The sequence below is a fragment of the Serinus canaria genome, chromosome 1, assembly GCF_022539315.1.
Source record: "Serinus canaria isolate serCan28SL12 chromosome 1, serCan2020, whole genome shotgun sequence".
Lineage (NCBI taxonomy): Eukaryota > Metazoa > Chordata > Aves > Passeriformes > Fringillidae > Serinus > Serinus canaria.
In genome coordinates, this window is record NC_066313.1 from 27,254,208 (window position 1) to 27,277,130 (window position 22,923).

At 45.3% G+C, this 22,923-nt stretch overlaps 1 protein-coding gene across 2 annotated transcripts in view; it reads left to right on the top strand.

Annotated features, from left to right (window-relative positions):
- EPHA1 (EPH receptor A1) overlaps positions 1-22,923 on the top strand; it is a 34,236-nt gene that overhangs the window by 10,132 nt on the left and 1,181 nt on the right. Inside the window, exons 3-17 of one of the 2 annotated variants that reach the window (XM_050970856.1) lie at positions 4,925-5,200; positions 6,852-7,242; positions 11,990-12,145; positions 13,052-13,384; positions 14,581-14,705; positions 14,808-14,967; positions 17,457-17,553; positions 18,319-18,383; positions 18,659-18,781; positions 18,885-19,070; positions 19,504-19,565; positions 19,986-20,195; positions 20,778-20,927; positions 21,584-21,777; positions 22,082-22,237. In XM_050970856.1, the coding sequence (XP_050826813.1) occupies positions 4,925-5,200; positions 6,852-7,242; positions 11,990-12,145; positions 13,052-13,384; positions 14,581-14,705; positions 14,808-14,967; positions 17,457-17,553; positions 18,319-18,383; positions 18,659-18,781; positions 18,885-19,070; positions 19,504-19,565; positions 19,986-20,195; positions 20,778-20,927; positions 21,584-21,777; positions 22,082-22,237 (2,684 nt within the window). The remainder of the gene's footprint in view (positions 1-4,924; positions 5,201-6,851; positions 7,243-11,989; positions 12,146-13,051; positions 13,385-14,580; positions 14,706-14,807; positions 14,968-17,456; positions 17,554-18,318; positions 18,384-18,658; positions 18,782-18,884; positions 19,071-19,503; positions 19,566-19,985; positions 20,196-20,777; positions 20,928-21,583; positions 21,778-22,081; positions 22,238-22,923) is intronic. The other variant, XM_009102652.4, reaches the window with a different exon arrangement.

A 22,923-nucleotide genomic window follows, 5' to 3' on the forward strand; every position in this document is an offset into this window, starting at 1 on the left:
AAATGATCAAAGGAATAAGAGCAGCCTCAGCTGTTCTCAGATTTAAAGTTACAGGACTCATGAAGTGTCTAGATGTCACCACGCTTCTTTCATCATCGTCATCTAAATTGTCTTCCACACCAGCAAAAGAACTTCAAAGAGTATTGAGAAACTTTCAGTAAAGGGTCATAGAAGCTTCAATTTTAGAATACACCACTGTGGTGATGCTATTTTTGGTTGGCTGGTCCAGCTTGCCTCCTGACAAATTTTTGTCAGATGTATTTCAACTGAAGAGAAGCTCTTAACTGCATTAAAACAGGTGCCAGCAAGGTGCCTCTCTTGTCACTGGCTTTCCTGTGAGGAAACTACACTATGATTGTAGCACAGCTGTAATTACCTTCAATGCTGAGTCTGTTCCAGGAAGGCTTTTTGGTCATGGTAGCATGCAAATGCTATACAAAAATCAAGACACTCCACAGGCAAGATTGCAGCCAGGGAAAGGGGATAAAAACTGTTCACACGTGGCACATGTTTTCCTAGGTGGTTTCAGGCTTGCCACACCAGTGATGTATTGTTGCTGAAAAAGGTTGCTGTTTTGGGGCCTTGCAATTTTTCTTCAGGAAGAGATTTAATGGACTCTCAATTCTGTTGAAAATTAAAAGAGATTGAGACACACTTACAATGCACAGGTACACTGTAGCTGGCCTCATTAACTTAGCTGGTCTTTTAGTCTTAGTGAAATTTTCTAACCCAAAGTTAAACAAGTCATTAGATTTCAGCACATGAACTCCTTGACTTTTCCAGTTGGAATTCTTATTAGCTTTTCCAGTGGAGACATGCATCTTAGTTTAGTAACTTTAAGCCTACTGGCTAGGCTTGCCTAGCTTTTGCTTCTGTAAGTCTCAAAAGTATCACTGTGCCTTTCCTTGGGGGGCTGCAGACCACAGATTGGAAGTCACAGTGCTGAGGTAATGTGAAAGCAAATGAGATAGGGGTCACATCAGGAAGGCAGGCTCTTTTCTGAAAGGAGACAGGGCAAGTCCCTGGCAAGCTGGAGACGGAGACAGTATTCTTACTGCGAGCCACAAGTCTTATGGCTCCAGTCTCAGCCTACAATTTGCAATACTGTCACAGTCTGCTGCCTCTGTCACTGGTAGCCTACCTCTCCGTTAGCAGGGATGAAATTTGTATTTGTCAACATTAAAAGCTTGTTTCCTTCCTTTTCTTCACTACTAAAAAAGGCTAAAACCAAAAGAGACCACTTCATTGATGCCTGCAAAGCCTTAAACAATGGCTCCAAGGTGTGCAAACTGTCTCTTATACCTGATGGTAGATCCTAGGAAGAGTAGCCCACAGATGGATGAAGGAATCACAGCTTGTCCTAGATAGGATCCTTGACACAAAGCTAATCTAGAGAATGTTTATTATACAGAAAAAACAGAGTAAGTATTCCGTAGGCTCTAGAGCTTCAAACTGTAAAATAATTTCAGAGTCAATAAAGGCAGGCACTAAAAGGCACATACCTTATCTTATCTTTGGATTTTTACTCACATGGCAGACCAAAACAATACTGTTTACTACAAATATCTATCGGTGCCCTTCCAGGTTGTCATTGAAGTCATTCTGAACCGCTTTTATAAAGACAAATTTCTTTATATGGATTCAAACCAATACAAGGAAAGTTGCTTCCCTTTTATCCTTTTTTCTGAACTCACAGTGTTTTAAGGTTATTGACACAGTACCTTTACTTCGAGGTTGTTTTTCACTTGACTCTAATTGATGTGCTGGAATAATTTTGCTCTGTATTACACCGCCACGCCAAGATTTTTAAGAACAAATCTCTGGAAGTAGGTGCCTGTGTTAGTATATGGGTTTCTGAGAAGGACGGGAAACCTGTTTGTTCTCAAATTCAATGGCTATGTACTTAAACTTTTTAGGAAGCCAAGCTACTAACCTATGGCACTTTCCTGAATGCATTGGCATTTGTTTTCTTAGAAATTTTTAAAGAATTCTAAAAGATTTTAAGAGTTTGAAGACTAGTTTAAGGATAGTTTAGACTCTAACTTAAAAAATAAGAGAGTTTAAAAGACATTTTAAAGAATAAGATGCAAAGACTTTAGAAACTCTTCAGCTTGCTTGGAGCAGGAAATTGGACTAGATGATCTTCAAGGGTCCTTTCCAGACTAAATCTTTCTATGATTCTGAATCTCATGAGAAAGCATTCTCTCACATCAAAAACCCACAAATTCACTCACTGCTAAAATAGGGAAGTCTGACTGACACTGTTCTCCATTTCTAGAAGAATGTTACCTATTCTATGGCCAACTGGAATAAAGCAACAGTGTCTGAAATGCAGTGGGTAAAAAGTTACATTATCAAAGGAGGTTGATTCAATGTCATTGGCAGACAAACTGCAGAGGCAAGTAATTAATATTGATTGAGCCAGACTTTACCACACATGTTTATTAAGAACATTACATTAAAAGTCAGAGGCATACATTTTGATTTTGCAGCAGATTCTTTGAGGATGGGAGACAGTTGCCTGGCAACTTCTGGTCTCATCACCCTTTCATTAAATGTTGTATGTAACAGTTTTCCTCTACTACTTTGAATTTAAAAGCTTCACTGAATAATGAAAAGAAGTCAGAAGCATATTTAACAATAGTTCTGTATTGTTAGCATAAATAATATTCTCATTTTACTTCCTTTACCCATCAGCAGCAGAGTCTAGAAAAAACATGTCTGACTCCCTCGTTATTTCTTTGCACCACACTGCATATGAAGCCGTGCAATTGTCAGTGCCAAGCATCTTTGCCCTGAAGAACTGAGTCTGGAAGAAGCTGGGCTGAGATGAGCTAAGAAATACAGGAGTTAGCAGTTGGATTTTTTTCCAGCAGTATAGTTAAAAGGAATTTTTTTTGTTGTTATTGCTAGAGTTGTCACCACTGAAAATGAAACTTTGGTCCTCTATCATGTAAGTTTTCAAAATGTATTTTCTTGACGGGCACCAGAACAACTCATGTCTTTCAGTGAGACATGCAAAAACCACTTTCTGGTGACACTTGTCTGTGGTACTGCCTTGGGATAAACTGCTAATGGAAAGTTGTCTAACTCTCAGCCTCCAAATGCAATTATGCTTTTCCCAGGCAGACATGCATTGAAAAATGCTTCTAAAAGCCAGTCCTAACATTGGCAGTGTATGAAAGCCAGTTTGCTCTTATTCTCCTTCCTAACTTCTTTTCTTCTACTTCAGTCTATTTCAGGATGCATTGCAAATTCAGTTCTGTAACATTTTCTGGAAGGTTTTCAGTTAAAGACTGCAAGAGGTCATTAAGTGATTGTTCCTTCTGCTTGATCAATTGGGATTGTTCCATCAGTCTCTTTCTTTGTTTTGCTATCATAAATCCTTTGACCTTCAGTGAGTGAAATAAGTGTAAATCCCGTGTGCTGCAGGTCTGTGCCAGCTGGATCAGAATAAGAGGGTGGGGTAACACTGAGGATTAATTATGTGGAGAAAAAAGGGAACAAGAAGGGACACATAGATACCATCCCCAGAACTTCTTGGGAGGAGATTGCTAGTATGCACTTAGGTAAAAGGCTGAAATCATGCAGAGAGGAGCTTGTCCTGCCAGCAGCACTTGCTAGTTTGGAGAAGGTTCTCCAATACTTTTCAGAGTGGGGCTGTGTAGGAGGTATGCTCTGAGTCATGGCATTAAAGGAGAGCCTCTTTGGCACTCTGTGGGTCCATCTCTTGTATTCCGCTAGTAGAGTTACCTGGTCTGTGGGGAGAAAAGCTGTTGTGGTGTGAGTACAGGAGGTGGTGGTGCTGAAGAAATGGGTGAATCTCATGCTCAGCCCATGAGATTTGACGAGTCTGGAGTAACACAGAGACTGAGGCCTTGTTTAAATTGCATCTTAACCTGGGGTGTGATTTAAAACCAAGATGCTTAAACTTGTGCCAGTACTTATGTGGGCACTTGTTTCAATTTAATTTGATTAAACATTTAAAGCATAATGAGAAAGGCAGTCTTAGCTGCCTTTCTCAGAAAGGAAAAAGAAGGAAAAAGGATGTAAGTTATTTTCCCTGTGGACAAGACCTTGCTTTCCAAATCTTCAGTTCTCATATGTGAATCTCTCAAAAGAGAATGTTCTTTGCATTTTGTATCTGACCTGTGGTAAGGAAAGACAAACTAGAGCCACCTAAAATTTGGCAAAAGCATATGTTTAAATCAGTATCAAACTTTATTAGATTCATGCAAATAGTATTAGTAAGGTCATATAACCAGCTGGGCCCGTGTCCTCCTCTCGGCCATTATTTGCCTGGGGAAGATGCAGAACCTTAATGCAATATGAAGTCAGGAAAATCAACTGAGTTTTAATAGTTAAATTAGGTTTTGCAAAATATCCCACTTAAAGAAGCATGAACTCCAAGTTAATGAGCACTTGCTCTAGAAAAGTCCTTCTGCAATTTACCTTTCTATTATGCCAGACCATCTTTTCTCCTAAATGCTGTGCATTATTTCCAGGGGCAGATAATAGTCCTGGTCTGGTAAGTCCTACTGTACACCCTGGGTGTAAACTGTGGCAGAGAGAAGTGGCCAGTACATGGAAGTAGTGGGTCTTTTTCTCAATCTCCAAGATAAGGCAGTGCATGGAAGAAGTAAACTGGAACCAAGGTAGGATGAAGGGGATGCACAAAGGTCTATGTAAGTCAGATCCTAATTGCAGGATCCTCTTTGCTCCCTATGTCCAGAGTTTAGGCAGCCAAGGGGCTCTAGACCAGATGCAGCTTTTGCTGAGTGTAAGAGACTTTTTAGCTGGTGAGGCTTTGAGCCCTGAACCCTGTGTAAGAACTGATTTTTAGGCAAGATTTTGTCATATTTGAAGTGAAACTTATTTCCCACACCTATCTAACGGTATGTGTCTTCTTCTCCCCTGGGAGCAGTGGAGTGAAGTGCAGCAGATGATAAATGGTACCCCGATCTACATGTACCAGGACTGCAGTGTGCTTTCCGAGGGCGACACCGATCACTGGCTTCGCACTAACTGGATTTATCGGGGTGAGGCAGCCTCGCGCGTTTACGTGGAGCTAAAGTTTACTGTGAGGGACTGCAAGAGCTTCAAAGGTGAAGTGGTGACCTGCAAAGAGACCTTCAATCTCTATTACATGGAGTCTGAACAAGATGTTGGGATCCAGTTTCGCCGCCCACTGTTCACCAAGGTCTGTATTGCTGGGGGTGAAGGCTGAGTCATATCTTTCAGCTTAAACTTGTCATACCTTTCAGCTTAAGCTAGGTGTGTCTTGCTGGGCTGGGACAGGCCAGGAGAACCAGCATGTGGTGAAGGGCATGGATAGTAAGTGTTGTCCTTAGAGTAAACTTTACCCCCGGTGCCCTCTGTGATGCTCAGAGCAGTCTTTGCCACAGGAGGCATAGGAGGTTTCAAATGAGATCAGACTTGTGTTCTGTGTAACCTCTTATTTAACCAGACGCCACGTAGGTAAGGATTCTAAAGGGTTGTGACAGGCCTAGATGGTTACACCAATTTTTAGAAATAGTAAAGCAGAGACCAAAGGAATTTTACTTGCTTTAGGGAATAAAACAAGATTAGACCAAGCAGAGAACAGAATCCAGTTCAGGTCTCAGTGGTCCTGTTTATTTACTCTGATTGCCATGAGGTACAGGGTCTTGTTTCATACAACTGGAGGTGATGGCTTGCTACAGTTAAGTTCTCCCTGGTGTGAAGGTATTTAGCACTGCTGTATTTTACTTGCTGTTTTCTTCAATATTGTGCTCTCTTGCCATGGAAACACTGGAATTGCAGAATAGAGAACCTCTGCTTTTTTTTCAGAGGAAATTCTCTAAGCCAATTCTGTTCTAACAGGAGCCACAGACCTGAATTATTTGACTGCCCTTTCCTTTGCAGTTTAAATGGGATGCAATGGAAACAAAGAGTAGTAAAGGCCACCACAGGCAGAGCAGAACTCTGGTAACTGATTCCCCTCCCTCCCCAGCGCTCCTCCACCTTCCCTGCAGCCTACAACATGAATTTGTGCGATACCTCCACAACTCCTAAACATGCCTTATGATCCCTGCCAAACGCAGCTGCTCTACAGAGCCTTTCATCTCCAATCCAACTACAAGGAGTGGGTGGTGTCATACAATGGGAAGGGGCCTGCGGAGGAGAGGATCAGTTATCAGGCTCTCCCACCAAGAAGAAAGGCCACCCCACCTGCAGTCCAGCTCTTCCACGTCACAGGGTGTCACAGAGGCCTTTCTCATTTGCTCAAGCATGGAAAATACCCTCACTCACTCATTCACTCTTACCCTTTGTTTGCAGAGGCAGTGGGAATGCAAAAGCATGGGAGCATTTTTCACCCAAGTATCTACAGTGCTGAAATATGCTGAGTGCTGCACAAGGAGCACCTTACAGTAGATTATCTGAACTGCAGCAACTACAGCCTAAAAACAAGTGGCTGTAATTCACTGGTTGGTTTCAAAGCATAGCTCTTGAGTGGTGTTGTGGATTTACAGCGTGCAATTTGCAAACAAAGAATATTATGACAGAAAAGTGGGGGCAGTTCTTGAAGACCTCTGAAATCAGAGACTAGCAACACCGGGTACTGTAGAAGACCAGCGAATGACTACAAAACAGTTGAAGGAGATGATGGATGGAAAGTACAGAGGCAGGAAAATATGCCCACCCCATTTTTAACACCTCTTACAAGTGCAAAGAAAGCATGCAATGGCATTAGTAGTTACTAGACAGCCCCTAAAAGGCCTTAGTATAAAAAAGGCCTGAGAGGAATGGGTATCTCAGCTGCTGTGGCCTGCTCAGATGATAAAGCTGTTGTCTTTCTCTTTTTCACGTAGCTCAACACTGTGGCAGCAGATCGGAGTTTCACAAGCAGAGACATCGAGTCGGGGGCCATGCAGCTGAACACAGAAGTGTGCCCCATTGGGAAGCTCTCTCGCCGGGGCTTCTACCTGGCTTTCCAGAACTCTGGGGCTTGTGTAGCGATGGTGTCTGTCCGAGTGTATTACAAGACTTGCCCGGAGGCGGTGCGGGGCCTGGCCCGCTTTCCAGAGACACTGGCAGGGTCAGAGGGGCTGACAGAAGTGCCTGGGGTCTGCGTGGAGGATGCAGCTGAAGAAGTGGGCTCTCCCCCCAGGATGCACTGCAGCACTGATGGGGAGTGGCTGGTACCAGTGGGCCGATGCCTTTGTGCTGTGGGGTTTGAGGAAGTCGATGGGAGCTGCGTAGGTGAGTATGCAGACACTAGCTGTAGGCCATGGGAGAGGTTCCAGAGAGCCAGAGATCAGAGTATCTGTAAGCAGAAAGTGGGATCAGGCGAGTTAGTGTGGTCTACCTCTCTCTTGCCAACCTCTGTATCTTATATCTTTTCTTCTCCTTTCCTTGTCCTTAGCTTCTCTTTTTCAGTTGTGATTTTTCTCCTCATGTGTCAGGTGTAAGACCTGCACACACCTTTCCACTCCCTTTTGGGCTTCATCCAGGACCTTTCAGCTCTGGAGCTAGTTTCTGCGAGCTGTAACTGTGTGATTGACACTGACTCACTCAACAACTGGTTCTCAACCCTTGAACAGCAGCCTTGTTCTCTCAGGGCAGATGGGTCACACACATGGAGCAGGGTATTTGTCCCATGACTAGAAAGGCAGAGGGGACAGGTTTCTCCTCTGTCCCTTGTTCTTCTTGGACTGGGATGGCTCTTCTGCCGTAGGAAACCATGTAAAGCATATTGCGCAATAGCATGGTGCCTGCTCTTCTGAAGAAGAGCAACTAGCAAGCAAAAGAGTCACCAGGGTGCTGGAGTCACAGCAAGCAAGGGTTGTTGGAGTAAGAAGAGCAGGGAGAGCTCTCCCTTGGCTGCAGAGGGGACAAGATTCAGCTTCTTAAGGCAACTTAGTTTGACATATATGGTGTTTTGGGGAATATATATTACTGCAGAGAGAGAGGTAAAAGACAGCAGATCTTTGCTCTTGTTGCCAGAGCTGTGTGGCACAGGGCTAAGGCCATAGGGATCCACGCAGTGCTCTCAGATTCAGCAGGTGCCCCATGTCTCTGCTTTGCTCTGGTGTCTCTATGAATCCCTGCTGCTTACTGCTCATTTTGCTTGGGGAGCTGGAGAAGGTTGAAGCACAAGATCGTTGGCCTCCTCCAGCAATCCCCTCTCCTCGCACAGCCCAGCCAGTTTTTCCACTTAGGTGCTACAGAGCTCTCCCCGCCCTCCTGAGAGCACTCCTCTGGGAAGGGGCAGGGAAGCTGTCATGTCTGGACAAGCCTCGACTGCTATCGCAGCACAGGTTCATTCTACATCTGTGCTTTCATCCCACTCCGCCCAAGTACAGCTGCAGCCAGAAGTATGTTTTGCAGGATTAGTAGGGACCAGGGAGGTCTCCCAGGAGAGGAAGAGAAGAGGGGAGAACCTAGCAGGAGTAGGGAGAGGTACTTCATGACCAGAATGGCATCTTATTGGAGCATCAGGGGAGAAGGTGAATGCAGGGGGATATCTTAGGATCTGTCCCCTCAGCAGAAAAGACCAGATTGTGCAATGGACTGGGAGTAATCCAGCTCAGGATAAAGACTGAAATCACAGCTTTTACTTTGTCCTCAGAACAGAGGAGGACTTCTTCAGACATGCAAAGTGTGACAGGATGGAAGACCTGGCAGTGTTATTTTGATTCTGAGTTTTCCCTGGAGTAGAGAGCAAAAAAAAAAGGGCAAAGCTGCACATTTGCCTTTTAACAGGAAAAGGAACCTGACCTCTGTTACAGGAGACAACAGAAAGCCAGAGGATCAGGTCCGTACCTAGTTCCCTCAATCTCTCAGTGAATTCCCAGCTGTATAAAGCTCTGCTGGGTGCAGAATGGCTCAGCCACCTCACAGAAAAGCTGTGCCTGCCCCAGAGCATTCAGACTTTGCTGCCCATAAACCCAGAGCTCGTGATTAACTTCCTCAACTGTCTAGTTTGCTGTGCCCCAGCCTGTGCTCTGGCTCCTTGCTGGGATCTGCAGGGCGGCAGGTGAGCCGAGCTCCCCGCCAGCCCCGCTCTGCTGCCTGCAGCCTTCCCGGCCTGGCTGGCAGACTCACGAGGGGCACCTGCAGGAATAAGGAATCCAGGAATAAGGAATGAGGGAAGCGCCCCAGCCATCCTCTCTGCCCTCTGGTGCTTGGTGAGCAGGCCCTTTCCCAGACTCGTTTTTCCCATCGTGCCGCCCGCAGCGGGTGCCCAAGGCCCGGGGAACCCGGGGGCCAGCGGGGCTGGGCGGGGGCCGAGGCTGCTGGCTGTGCGCCCGTCTCCCCCGCCCCCGGGCTGGCCGCGGGCAGCCGCCCCTCCACCTCCGCACCCGCGGGGCAGGGCGGGGGGAGCCGGGAGTACCGGCAGGCCCCTCCGCCCCGCCGGCCTCGGAACTGGGCTGGGCTGGGCCGCGCCGGGGCCGCTCCGCGCCGCCCCGGGGCGGGGCCGGGCCGGGCTCCGCGGGCCGCTCCCGCCCCCTGCCGGCCGGCGCCGCCAGCTCGAGTGGCCGGTGTCCCCGTCGCTGCTGGTGTCCCCGTCGCTGCTGGTGTCCCCGTCGCTGCTGGTGTCCCCGCTGCTGCCCTCGCCTCCTGAATCTGAATCTGAATCTCCTGAATTTGTCCCTACGGGCCGAGCACCCCGTGCAGCTCCCGCCCTGCGGCCTCTGCCAGGCTGTGGGGTCCCTGCAAGGCATCTCCTGCTTGGAGGGGCTCGGCACCGCCGGTGGCCCAGCGGGTGTGGGCGGTGGGCTGGAGTGGCGCTCAGAGCTGGAGGAACAGGGGCGCTCCTGGGGTCGGAGTTACCTGTTCTGGAAGACGAGTCTTATAAGGAGCGGCTGGAGGAGCTGGGGGTGTTGAGCAGGGAGGCTCAGGGGACACATTATCCCTCTCTACAAACACCTGAAAGGAGGGTGTAGCCAGGCAGGGATCAGTCTCTTCTGCCAGGCAAGTAGCAACAGGACAAGAGGACATAGTCTTTATCTGGTTTAGGTTGTATATCAGGAAGAATTTCTTCACGGAAGGGCTGATTAGACATTGGAATGGGCTGCTCATGGAGGTGGTGGAGTCACCATCCCTGTAGTTAAGAAAAGTCTTGAGTGTGGCACTTATTGCTGTGGTCTAGTTGCAATGGTTGTGTTCAGTCACAGCTTGGATTTGATGGTCTCAGAGATATTTTCCAGCCTAACTGATTCTGTGATTCTTGCAAAGGTTCCCAACCCCAAATTTCTATAATTTCTGTGCAGACAGTCTCAGCCTGATAAGAGTGTATGTACATTGTGTCATATCTGTGGCAGGTAGTATTATACAGGCAACATCAGGACCTCTGTGTTATACAAGAATGTGGCAGTGCACTTCCTTTGTTTTTCATGTCAAAGCTCTGCTGACCCAAACTGATCCAATGTCAGGAAATCTCAAATCTTATGCTGGAGCAAAGTGGCAGGAGGCCTCAAAACTTTCATCTTCAGTCCAGCGTGTAGAAGTGTTCTCAGTTGTGAGCAGCCTGAAGATCAAAGTAACTTTTACTGTCGGTTTCTCAAAGGGATGATTTGATCTGGAGTGTAAATGGAATCTCTTTGGGCTGTGACAATCAATACTTGAGCCTTGTAATTATTTTCAATGGCCTTTGCTATCATTAATCACATAGTTGCGTGATTGTATTTCAGAATGATAGATTTTCCTGAGTGGTTCTGTCATTTCCCAGAATCAGAAGATGCTGGTTGCTCCTACTTGTGATTATTTCTCTTTTCTGAGCTCTTTAAGCATCCCTTCTGCAGACTAATGATGAGTAGTCTTGTTTGGCCTGTGTTAGTGGAAAGTTTTCAAGGTCCCTCAGATGTTCCTCTTTGTCACATAGTAGGAATGGCTGGGTTGTTTTTTTTGTCTTCTGGATAAAGAATCCTTTCCTATACTATGCTCCACTGCAGTAAGCCATTTGTGTAAAGCTGCTGAACAGATGGTTTTCTCCATTGGGATCTCCTGAGGATTACACAGGATATTGTCACTTTTATAGTCCAATATAAAAAGGGTCATTCCCTCAATGTGCAAGTTAAATGCAAAGTGGGAGCTCTGGCAGAAAATTAGTGTATGCATTTCTCAACCATCTGATTAGCAATAGGTTGGTTGTTTCTTTAGCTAAAGAACTTTTGATTCATTTAGCAGAGGCTGGCAAACCATTAAATTCACAGGTTGTCTTAAGCTCCATCACTGATTTTCTCCTTCCTGCTACATAACTGTAGAAGTGAAGCATTGACCTTGAGACAACTGGTGAACTGACCAGTGCTTCTGTGCATTGAATCAGTAGTAACACAGCAAAACCAGGTGGTCAGGTGTTATACTGAGAGAGTGTGGCTGCTCATTTTTGTTGGACTGGAAGTGAAAAACAAGTGACACCTATTCTCTTGCAGTCTGTGCTGGCTCCATAGCCAGTTCCACCTGATACTCTGAGGTGAAGTGATAACTTCCTAGATATTCCCCAGGGCCCTGCCAGGTGATGCTCTGGTACAACACTTGAAATCAGCAAAGATGCTTCTGCCAAAAATCCTACTGGCTACTTCATATGGAGTCAGCAAGCAGAAGGCTCTGAGGAGAGCAAGGATTTGTCGATACTATTTATGGTTCTTATTTGTGGTGTGGAAAGCTTGAAGGACAAGGTGAGGACCAGTCTGGCTTTACATTGGAGGGAGATTCTGAGGTTGACTGGATTCTATATTCATACAGCCTCTTTGAGGAATTAGATTCCCCCTTCTTCAGTCTGCAAGTCCTGTCATAATGCTGATGCTACCTTGAATTGCATCTTCTCTGTGTCTGCTCTGACATGATTGATCAAGGTGACTGCTAGATGCCCAGGTGTTCCTTCCAACCTAAATATTTCTGTGAACTAAAAAAATGGAGGCAGATAAAGGAGAGTTCAAGAAGCTTTCTTGTTGATCTGGGTTTATTGATTATGTTATGTTGGCTTTTGTTTGTCCTTCCACAGCCTGCCAGCGAGGGTTCTACCGCCACTCCCTGGATGCTAAACGCTGCCTGAAGTGTCCCCCCAACAGCTTGTCCAACGAGTCAGGGGCTACATCTTGTCCCTGCAATGCAGGCTTCTACCGAGCCCCTTCGGAGGGCCAGAACATTGCTTGCACCCGTGAGTTGCACACAGAAAGAAAGTATCCAAACAGGCTGGGGGATGAACTTTCTGAGAGCACCACCACAGAGAGGAACTTGGGGGTACTGCTGGGTGAAAAATTGGGCGTGAGCTGGCAGTGTGAGCTTGCAGCACAGCAAGCCAAGTGTATCTTGGACTGCATCAAAAGCATGTGGCCAGAAAGGTGAGGGAGGGGATTCTCTTCCTCCACTCTGCTCTTGTGAGACCTCATCTGGAGGGCTACATCCAGGTTTGGGACACCCACTACAAGAGAGACTGGGACCTATTGGATCAGGTCCAGAGGAGGGCCCTAAAAATGATTGTAGGGATGGAACACCTCTCTTATGAGGAAAGGTTGAGAGAGTCGGGGTTGTTCAGCCTGAGAATGGAAAGCTTTGGGGAGATCATCTTGTGGCCTTTCAATACTTAGTGGGGCCTGCAAGAAAGGTGAAGAAAGGGTTTTTATATCAAGGCCTGTAGTGACAGCACAAAGGACAAAGGTTTTAAACTGAAAGAGGGTGGATCAGATGAGACACATGGAAGAAAGTTTTTATGAAGAGGGTGATGAGACTGGAACAGGTTGTGAGTACCCTATCCCTTGAAGTGTTCATGGCAGGTTGGATGGGGCTTGGAGGAGCCTGGTCTGGTGAAAGGTATCACTGCCTATGGTGGGATGATTTTAACTAGAAGATCTTTAAAGTCTCATCCGACCCAAACCATTCTGTGATTCATGAGCAGTGGTACGGGGGAGAAAACAAAAGGTTGGATAATGGGGATGAGAGATCAGAGAGGGAGAGGCTGGGTGGAGAGAGGGCTCCATTTGAAATGCATCAGCAGATGGGAAGCTGTCACAGAACTTTGGCCATTAACAGCTGGATCTAACACTTCCTTCTGTGCTCCCTGTAGGCCCACCCTCGGCTCCCCGCAATGTCAGCTTCTCCCTGCTTGGCACCCAGCTGAGTCTGTGGTGGCAGCCACCCAGTGACCACGGTGGGAGGAAGGACCTGACTTACACAGTCTTCTGCCAGCGCTGCCATTTCCTGTCCTGTGAGCCCTGTGAGGCTGCCGTGGTGTTCTCCCCCAGTGCCTCTGGTCTCACAAAACCTGCAGTGGATGTGGATGGCCTAGAAGCTTACACCAATTACACATTCACTGTGGAAGCCCATAATGGTGTCTCAGGAATGGGACCTGCTCCACAGAGAACTGCTCCAGCTGTCTGGGTCTCAGTTGGACATGCAGGTTAGCAGAAGCAGAGAGAATTTCTTCCTGCTCATCACGAAAAGGAAGAGGAATCTCTGTGAATATTTAAGCTTTCTCCATCTTCTCCTTCTGCCTGACATGTGTTGGTATGGTATGATAAGGGTTCTAAAGCACCTCTGCCTCTGGCATGTAAAGTTCATTAGTAATATTCCTTGCAAATCAATGTAGCAGTAATCATTATCCACCAAGATCTATGAATCCACCAAGAACTTAACACAGGTGAGGAGGATGAAGCCCTCCCTGTCACACAGCCTCAGTATTATTACCTGTGTGACAGGAAGAATGAGGGCTGTGTCATGAAATATTTCCCGTGACTCAGGTATTGCAAAACACCAAACACAACAGAAACCCTGGTGTAACTGGAAAATAAAAGGTTTTGAAAGTATGGAGGGATGAGGATGTTAAATCTTGACACATTTCTGTAGGTTAGCTTCAATCTGGCTAGTTTGGCTGTCCTGTAAATACTTTCCAGAGCACCATGAAATGTGATTATAGAAAGGTGACATCACAGTGCTCAACAGCCCTTGGTGCATTCCCCAGGTTCTAATTTAGTAACAAAATATGACTTTTCTTCCTGATGCTATGCGGGGGCAGCACAACTCTGAGCTAGAAAAGCGGAGCTACTTTTGGCTTGCCTCATCATGTCCTGATGATGATGAAGGACAAGGAGAGAACCAGGCTTAACTCCTCAGTCCTCGCGGACTCTTGAGAATTATCTTATTATTCATGAACAGCATGCATTTGCAGTCAGCTGAGAGATTTTTGAGCATTGAGTTTCACTGTACCCTTATGCAGCGCAGCTGCATTCATAAATCATCACATAGGAGAGCTGTGCTACTGCTGCTGTAGGAGCATAAAATCCTAATATTTTGATTTCAAATTGGACACTTTCAGTGCAGTCCTGGAATAAATGTAATTTCTTGGAAGATGGATTTTGTTTTGAGGGCCAAACACAGTTATGCTTCCACTGTTTGGGCAGAAGCACACTATTCACAGAAAGCAATTAGTTACAGCCAGAGACCTCCTTCCCCTTCCACCACACAAGAGAAAAATGACAGTGGCAATGAGACTCAGTTCCAGTTGCATGGTATGACCAGGACTTCTGGTGGAGAGATGACATAGTTTGCATTTTGTTTGTATTTCTCCCTCATGTTCTCTATTCTCTCCCACTGCAGCTCCAGTGACAGTATCCCAGTTTATTCTGACACAGAGAGATGACAGCAGTCTATCAGTTTCTTGGCTTGCCCCCCGGCAACGCAGCCGGACCTCAGTGGAGTATGAGGTCATGTTCTTTGAGAAGGTAAGGCCTGCCTGATTTGCTCTGCCCCCTTTCACCCAAAGGGGTGGAAATGTCCTCTTGTTCAGCATGCATTTGTTACTTGATTCTGTTTGGTTCCTGCAGGGGGAGGAGGCACGTTACACAGTGAAGCACCTTCTTGAGCCAAATGTCACTCTGCGAGACCTGCAGCCAGACACAGCCTACCTGCTCCGTGTGAGATCCATCACACCCCTGGGGCCTGGGCCCTACTCCCCAGAGCAGGAATTTCGCACCCTTCCACCAGGTAAAGGACAAGCACTGGGATCTCATCTGGGAGAAACTCACTTCCCTATCAGATTGTATATTCTCATGGTACATGGATCTCTTTTTGTGTTCTGCTGCCTGTAAGGCAAGACACCACTCTCCCAAGTTCCTTGTCACCAGAGCTAAGCCTGTTGCTTTGTAAAGACAAAAGACATTTTTCTTGTTTCCTTGTGGTGTTATAAAATTTGCTTGCACTTTCCCCTTTAGACCTGATCATTCTCAGTTTATTGTGTTGTACTGGCACACTACTTAACCAGACCTTCATTTAGTTCTTGAAAGACATTTTAATTTTGGCTAATGTTTCTAAGTTTGAGTGCTGGTCAAATGATTACCATATGTCTCCTTTTCCTCCAATTACTAGTGAAAAGGAGAACTCAGAGGACCTCAGCACTATTTTTTCCAGCTTTATCAGTTCCATTGTATGTAGTCCAGCTCCTGAATGTAGCTCTGCCCAAAGAGATGGTATGTGCCACTGAAAAAAGTTCTTCACCAAAGTACAGTGTGTAGAAGGCCAAGCTGTCAGGGGCACAAGAAGACATTTCTCCTGTGTCAAAGAACATCTTACATAGGCCTGACGTCCAACCTCCTCTTTCCCTGGGTCACCCAGAAGCTTCCCCTTAATCTAAAGTTTTCTGTAGTGGAATTTGCTCTCTCTTCATTCCACAGACTCCTATTGACCCTATGGATAACTTTAGAAATACATGTATTGAAGTGCTGCATTTGAAAGACTAATTTTATTGTAATGAAATAAGGACACGAGGAAGAAAACTAAGGCATACCTTAATGTAACTAAATAGTTAAATTAACAGTGTAAAAGCTGATAAGGAGTTGGGATACCATTACTGGAATATAAAGGTTGGGCCCTTTTTGGCACCAGGAGCTTCTGGGAAAATCTTCATGAAGTCACAGTGATAAATGATGATAACAAAAATTATGTTTAACCAATTAAATAATTTACTACACAGGCCCTGTGAAAATGATGTAAATTATCATGCAAAATTGTTTTGATTAAGAAAGAATAAATTAAAAAATACTTTCATCAATATTATGCTTTATTTCAAATGAAAGTGAAATGCCAAGACAAAGGTCTTTTGAATATGAAAGGGATTAAAAAGAAGTGCCAGCAAGGTTTCATTTGATGAGAGTTTTTGTTTGATAATACTAGGAGCATTTTTTAGCTCCTAGTTATAGTCTAGAAATATTAGTGTAGCAGGATTTGCAAGAAGTGGCAATTTCATATTTAAATCTGAATTTGATAATTTAGATCTCTTAAATTCCTGCAGAAGTCCTGTGTATCTAATTGCTTCTCCATTTTATTAATAAAATGGTCCTGTGTATCTAATTGCTTCTCCATTTTATTTCAACTTCCAAATCTTAGCTTTTTGATTTTAACAAAACAAGGATATTAGCTCTTGATTTCTTCTTAAGCAGATTTTTAATAATTTTAGTGGGATGAGTCAGAGAAAGAATAGCTAGTGTTAATTAAGCTTTATGCATGCTGGCCATTCAACTAGATGTTAGGAAACACTTCCCCACACAGGTCTGTGTATCATTTGTTCCCTGCTTTAAAATCTTCTAATTTATTTTAAAAAAATATTTGGGGATTATCTTTCTTCCAGACATTTTCCTGTATCTCTTTTGGGAAAATATTAAAAATATGTAGATTCTCATTACTTCTCCATTAATACATTTTAAGTTTTTAATTTTGTTTTTTTTTTAATTATGGGAAATAAGTTCTAAAAAGACCAGCAGAGATAATATAGCATTTTCTCTGATGAATTCAAATGTACTTTGTGGAAATGCTCAAGCTTTAGCTTGAGAACCTAAATGGAAAGAGACAGCCTGTGTTATGTGAACACTCTCTCAAAGGTATCCAATCACCTGATGCTGAGTTTTGAGAAAATAGGAATATGATAGTCTGCAAGTTTGTAAGTCAGTACTTGTTTCAGGAGTCCTAAGCAGTGAGGGGCTTTTGTTAGGGTAATTAGGCAAGGGACCAGCCCCAGATATTGATGGGAGGGGAGCATATAATTAATTTCATAAACAAGAAGACAGTCACTTCAGACTGTAGGGAAAATCATGTCTTTGCTTTGCCATAGTTTAAATCAGCTACTGAGCAGGAAGAAGGGTCTGATCTGAAAGGATTGTTGGAGAGGAGTGGGGGGGAAGAAATGTCTGTTCTTCACTTTTGAAAGTATCATGGAATTTAAGTAGGAAGTCATACATAGGGATAAATTACTCAACTGGAAGACCAAGACTGTAGATAAGACTCAACCAGATAACCACCAGAAGCTGCTCCATGCACATGAATAACAGTGTGATGGACCTTCCATTTGGTGGCTCTGCTGCCTAGAAGACAAGGGGCTGTAACTTGCCTCATGCCATTAGCTGGTAGAAGCTGAGTGGTATGTTCCAGACAAATACATATTGGTCTTTGAAGTGATATGGCCTCTCTCTTTGTTTCTGCAGACACTGGAGCTCTGTCTGGTGGAGTCATAGTCTCTATTATCTTTGGAGTTCTCCTCTTTATTGGTCTAATTGTGGGATTTCTTATGTTTCGGCGAAAGTAAGTATTGAATTTTGGTATTGAAAAAGGTATAGATGTAGGAATAGCTGAGCTATGGGAGCTTGAAAAAGGGAGACCTGGATTCCTCACAGGACGTTGTATAGGTAGAGGTTAGTTAGAGAAGAAAAACACCAGCATGCTGTATCAAGATGGAAAGGGTCTCAGTAAATAATTTAGATTAGCAGGATTGGAGGGATTGACATTGTAAGACAATGTTTGCTGTTGGGAGCAGAGGAATATGTCATGATTTCTCAGTTTTGTTATAATCCAGCAGTATCATATTGTTATCGTGACAGAGGAATAAAAGCATTGTTATGGTACAGTAATTTCTATAGCTGCTGACCTGTTGAGTGGTAATACATGTATCCTGTGATGTCAAACCATTTTCCATATACCATTACTGTTGGGGTCCTCTACCCATATACAGAATTCTACTTTCCTTCTCAATGTCTAAAAGGCTGCTGTTGCTTGGTTTTAAGAAGATCAGATATTCTACTGAAACTGTACAGGAAACATGAAATAAACAGAAATTCATCTGTAACTCAGCGCAAACCTCCCTCTATGAAAACAAAGCTCTCTTTCTAAATGTTAATGAAGCATCACGTTTTATTGCCAGCTGTACTGTTCCAAGTAGGTGCAGTGTCTGGTCCCACTTTGCCGTGTGCTACCCTGAACTCTGTTCCTAACCAACTAGGGCAGACACCTTGGAAGTCTTGCTTTTCCCTTTGCTATCTGCTGACCATTTTATTTTCATGACTCTTTTTGATGTTCCAGGAGGGCTCGTCGGAGACACGCACGGCCGGATTACAGTACTTCGGGCTTTGAGCGAGGTGAGGTTCAAAGGGGTAATAAAACTGGGGGGAAGCCTAGAATGTTTTGGAAGGAATGGAAAGAACATTAGTTTGAAACCAGACACTGGCATGGCTTTTCTGATGTAATTTGCCTCTTCCTACAACAGTTCTAATCTTCAATCTAGGTTTGTTAGATTTTTTTACTGCCATTGTCAGAAGCCCATGGATTCACTTCTGCTTTAGTAGTTATGCTTTAAAAAGGTTGCCCAAAGAATTGACAAGTTAATTTGCTCTTTTGTTTTCCTTTACCACAGAGAAGGTCTGGTTGAAACCCTATGTAGACCTGCAACCATATGATGACCCCAGCAGAGGGGTGCTGGAATTCACGAAGGAGCTGGATGTCTCTTGCGTCACTATGGAGAATGTGATTGGAGAGGGTGAGTTACTTATTGCCCTCACTGTCTTTCAGTTTCCCCACACTGTTGTTTTGCTGCCTATCCTCAAGTTCATCTGTGACATTTTGCCTCTGGTTGTCTTCAGGGGAGTTTGGGGAGGTCTATCGTGGGTCCCTGCGACTCCCAGGGAAAGAACGTATTGTGGTTGCCATCAAGACTCTGAAGTCAACATATTCAGACTCACAGTGGTGGAACTTCCTGCGTGAGGCAACAATTATGGGGCAGTTCAATCACCCAAACATTGTGCGTCTGGAGGGAGTCGTCACCAAAAGTAAGTAAGAGTGTGTGGGAGAGAGTCCTGGGATGGGAGCAGAAACTGGCACATTTCTCAGTCCTTTCTTAGAGAGTTTGCAGAGAGGTTGTTCTGGGAGAAGACAGGCATTGTCATGTCAGAGGATGAGGAAAGGAGGAGACGTATGGATTTCCAGCAGAGTCCTGAGGCAGTGTTAGGAGAGGTCTTTTAGCGCTGGTGAGTAGATGAGAAGTCTGGATAGTGTGAGGGATGCTGCACGCTCTTATGTGCAATACAAGGAGGAGTACAAGATCATTGGGAGATGTGTAAGGAGAAGGGGCAGCCAGCTGTGCCAGTGGAGTGGGGGTGTTAGCTGGGGTGGGACATGGTTCTCTGTGTTGGGGAATATGGAGAGGATTGAAAGGCATGAGTAGAATTTGAAAAAGGCTGAAACCCTCTTGTCTTCCTCAAGGGAGGCCAATGATGATCATCACTGAATATATGGAAAATGGAGCACTGGATACCTTCCTCCGGGTGAGAAAGTCCAATCTGTAATAGGCTTGTGTATTGTCAGAACTTGCATTTGACCTGGATTTAGGGCCCTAATGTAAGACTAGAAGTAAGATCTAGACATCCACTTACTTGCTGCTTACTGGCATTTCCAGTGTCAGCAGCAGAAGCTTAATGCCATCCAGTTTGTTCAGTGACGAGAGTGACGTTTTTTGGTAGTTGAAATGCAACTGCTTAATGATGACTGGAGACCACCACCAGTCCCTTAGTGGGAACCTGTTGGGGCCTTTAGGCTGCATTTTGGGGCCTTTGGGCAATGCTGAACAAGCATTGCCTTTTTGCTTGTTCACCACTGCCCACTTTTGTATGTTGATAAGGTCACAGACTAGAACCAAGCGGATCTGTGTCACTTCTCTCACTTCTTCTTCTTCTTCTTCCATGCAGGAGAATGAGGAAAAATTTAGCCCTGTGCAGCTTGTGAGCATGCTGCAGGGAATAGCCTCTGGCATGACCTACCTTTCAGAACACAATTACGTGCACCGGGATCTGGCTGCTCGCAACATCCTGGTGACACGCAGTCTCCAATGCAAGGTGTCTGACTTTGGTCTCTCCCGAATTTTGGAGAATGATGCAGAGGGAACCTATGAAACCAAGGTAATGCAAACCCAATCTTTCAGCCTTGTAAATTTACTGTAGGCTCTGAGGAAAATCTTTAGTAAAATTGCAAGTCATGGTGTGGATGGTTCAGAAGGTGGTGCTTTTGTCTCTGGAGTCCAGGTTGATTTTGTTTGCTAAGAAATTCAGAGGGACTGTTGTGTTAAAATGAGAAGCAAAATAAGATCTCTTTGACTCAGTTACTAAATTACTCAGTTACTAGCTTTGAAGATAGCCTCGCTGTGATCAGAGTTTTGGGCTAGAGTCATCTCCATGTCTCTTTCAATGAAAGTTCCAGTAATTCTAATGCGTGGTGTCCTTCAAAGCAGGGCTGTGGCTGGTGTCAGGCTCTTACTCCCACAGCAGAGATTTTGTGTACTGTTCAACTGAACAGAGGGTTTAAACTCATTTACTTTCCAAGAATATTTTTCTCCTTTTGAGAAATTTCCCTGGGGTGGTTAAATGTCACTTCAAATGAAGTGGGCTCAATCTCTGAACCACTTTGTAAGGTCCTTGCATGAAAACAGTGGAGAAATACAGCTTGATATATGCTGGATACACCACGTTTCTGCTGTTTTACAGGGTGGTAAGATTCCTATCCGATGGACAGCCCCAGAGGCCATTGCTCATCGCATTTTCACCTCAGCCAGTGATGTCTGGAGCTTTGGAATTGTCATGTGGGAGGTGCTGTCATTTGGTGACAAGCCATATGGGCATATGACCAATCAAGAGGTAACAGCCACTGAGTTCAAGAGTTGATTTAAAAATAAAAAAGGCATGTGGGAAAAACTTTTGTAGATCTACCTCAGCCTGCAGTCTTGACTTTCTTGTGAATGCATAACTATTGTGTTTCCCTCCCTGCTTAAAATCAGTGCAACCAAGTCAAGGGCAATAAGTATTGAGGTGTCAACAGCAAGAAGCCAAATTAAAGAGTGTTTAAGTCAGACACGGCATTTGGATCTGGGGATACTTTCTGTTGGTTTTGTTTTCTCCTTCCTCTGGCTCTGGTGCATTATGTCTGGTCTTATTCTAGGCTCAGCACATGCTGTTAAAATTATTCCTCAGAGTCTGGTTCCTCTTCTCTCACTGTGCCAGGACCATTTGGTCCGCACTTTTCCTCACTTCTCATGAGCATGTCCTGAGTGGCAAATGGGAGCTAAACTAGTAAAGGACTGAAAACACATGCATATGCCACTTAAGTTTTTGGCATCCCTTAGGTGTTTTGATCCTGTGCCATGCTGCCCAAACCCTGTGTCATACGTGTGTAATCTACACAAACCCCTCCCTGGCTGCACATTGTGAAGTGGGGAATAGCTGCTCCCAGAGGTCTCTGGCTTCTCTTCTGCACTCTCTGCTCTTGGCCAGATTTCTCTGTGTCCTCTGTGCAGGTAATGAAAAGCCTAGAGGATGGCTACCGGCTCCCCCCTCCTGTGGATTGCCCATCTATCCTCTACGAACTCATGAAGAGTTGCTGGTCACACGATCGGATGAGGCGGCCTCATTTTCAGGAAATCCGGGCACAGCTGCAACATTTCATCTCAAGTCCCCAGCTCCTCCGGCCTGTTGCAGACTTTGATCCCAGGTAAGCTAGCAGTCACCAGAGGAGGAGGGGTTAACTCTGGCACTTCATCTCCCTGTCCCCAGCAGGAGGAGAGGCAGTGAGAGCCTTGCAGACTGGAAAGATGCACCTTGAGTGCTCCGTGTGCAGAAGATAGTGGCCATCTCTGTCTCCTGGTGACAGAGGGCAGAGCCATTGGCCTGCTCTGACCACACTGTGCAGAGAGCAGATTAGCTGGCTCACCCCTGGCAGAGGGTGCTTGCTTCCTCTTTGGTTGCTGTCCATTTCAAGTGGCAGCCTGGCTAATGAAGGGTTTCTGTGTCCCTAGGGTAACACTCCGTCTGCCCAGCTGCAGTGGATCCGATGGGATCCCCTACCGGTCCATCCCCGAGTGGCTGGAATCCATTCGCATGAAGCGCTACATCTCCAACTTCCGCACTGCTGGCCTGGACACCATGGAGTCCATTCTGGAGCTCACTGCTGAGTAAGTGCAGGCCAGGCTCCCACAGGGCACCTCAGGCTGGCTACAAGTTGCTGTGCTCATCCCTGTGCGATCTCAACAGGCAGTCATATTTACTTGGAAGGCTTCTCTCCTTCCTTCCCCATGCAGTTAAATGGAAGTTGACTGGCTTCTTGACCTAAAAGGGAAGAATCAGCCAAGAACTGGGAGCAGCAAACTGTGAGACTAATTCCCCAACTATCATGTCCATGCTTGAGGCTCTTCAGGGGTCTTCAGCTGCTCTGAATTCACATGAGACACAAACAGCAAAGGGAAAGAATAGATGGCAAACAGATCTCTAACCTGACCATCTCGCCACTCTCATAGGACATAGTAGGATAACATCCTTGCCACAAACTCCATATAGACTAGTGATATACCCCCCCACTCCATCAGCCAGGCACTCTTGTGTCATAGAGCAAATCTTTCTGGGCTCCTCAGAAGGACTCAGAACACAGCTGTGTTATTTGGTCAGGGATGTTCAGCCAACTCCAACCAAATGAGCAGGCACAGACCTGCTGAAGGGTTGAGACCTGGCCCCTATCATAAAGCTGGTTTAATCACAGGTCCTGATTTACTGGGAGCACAGGCCTAGCCACGAGGTAGAAGAGGTCAGTTGACTGGGTGGGCAGAGGTAGCCAGGAAAGGCAGGAATATCTAGAAGTTTCTTC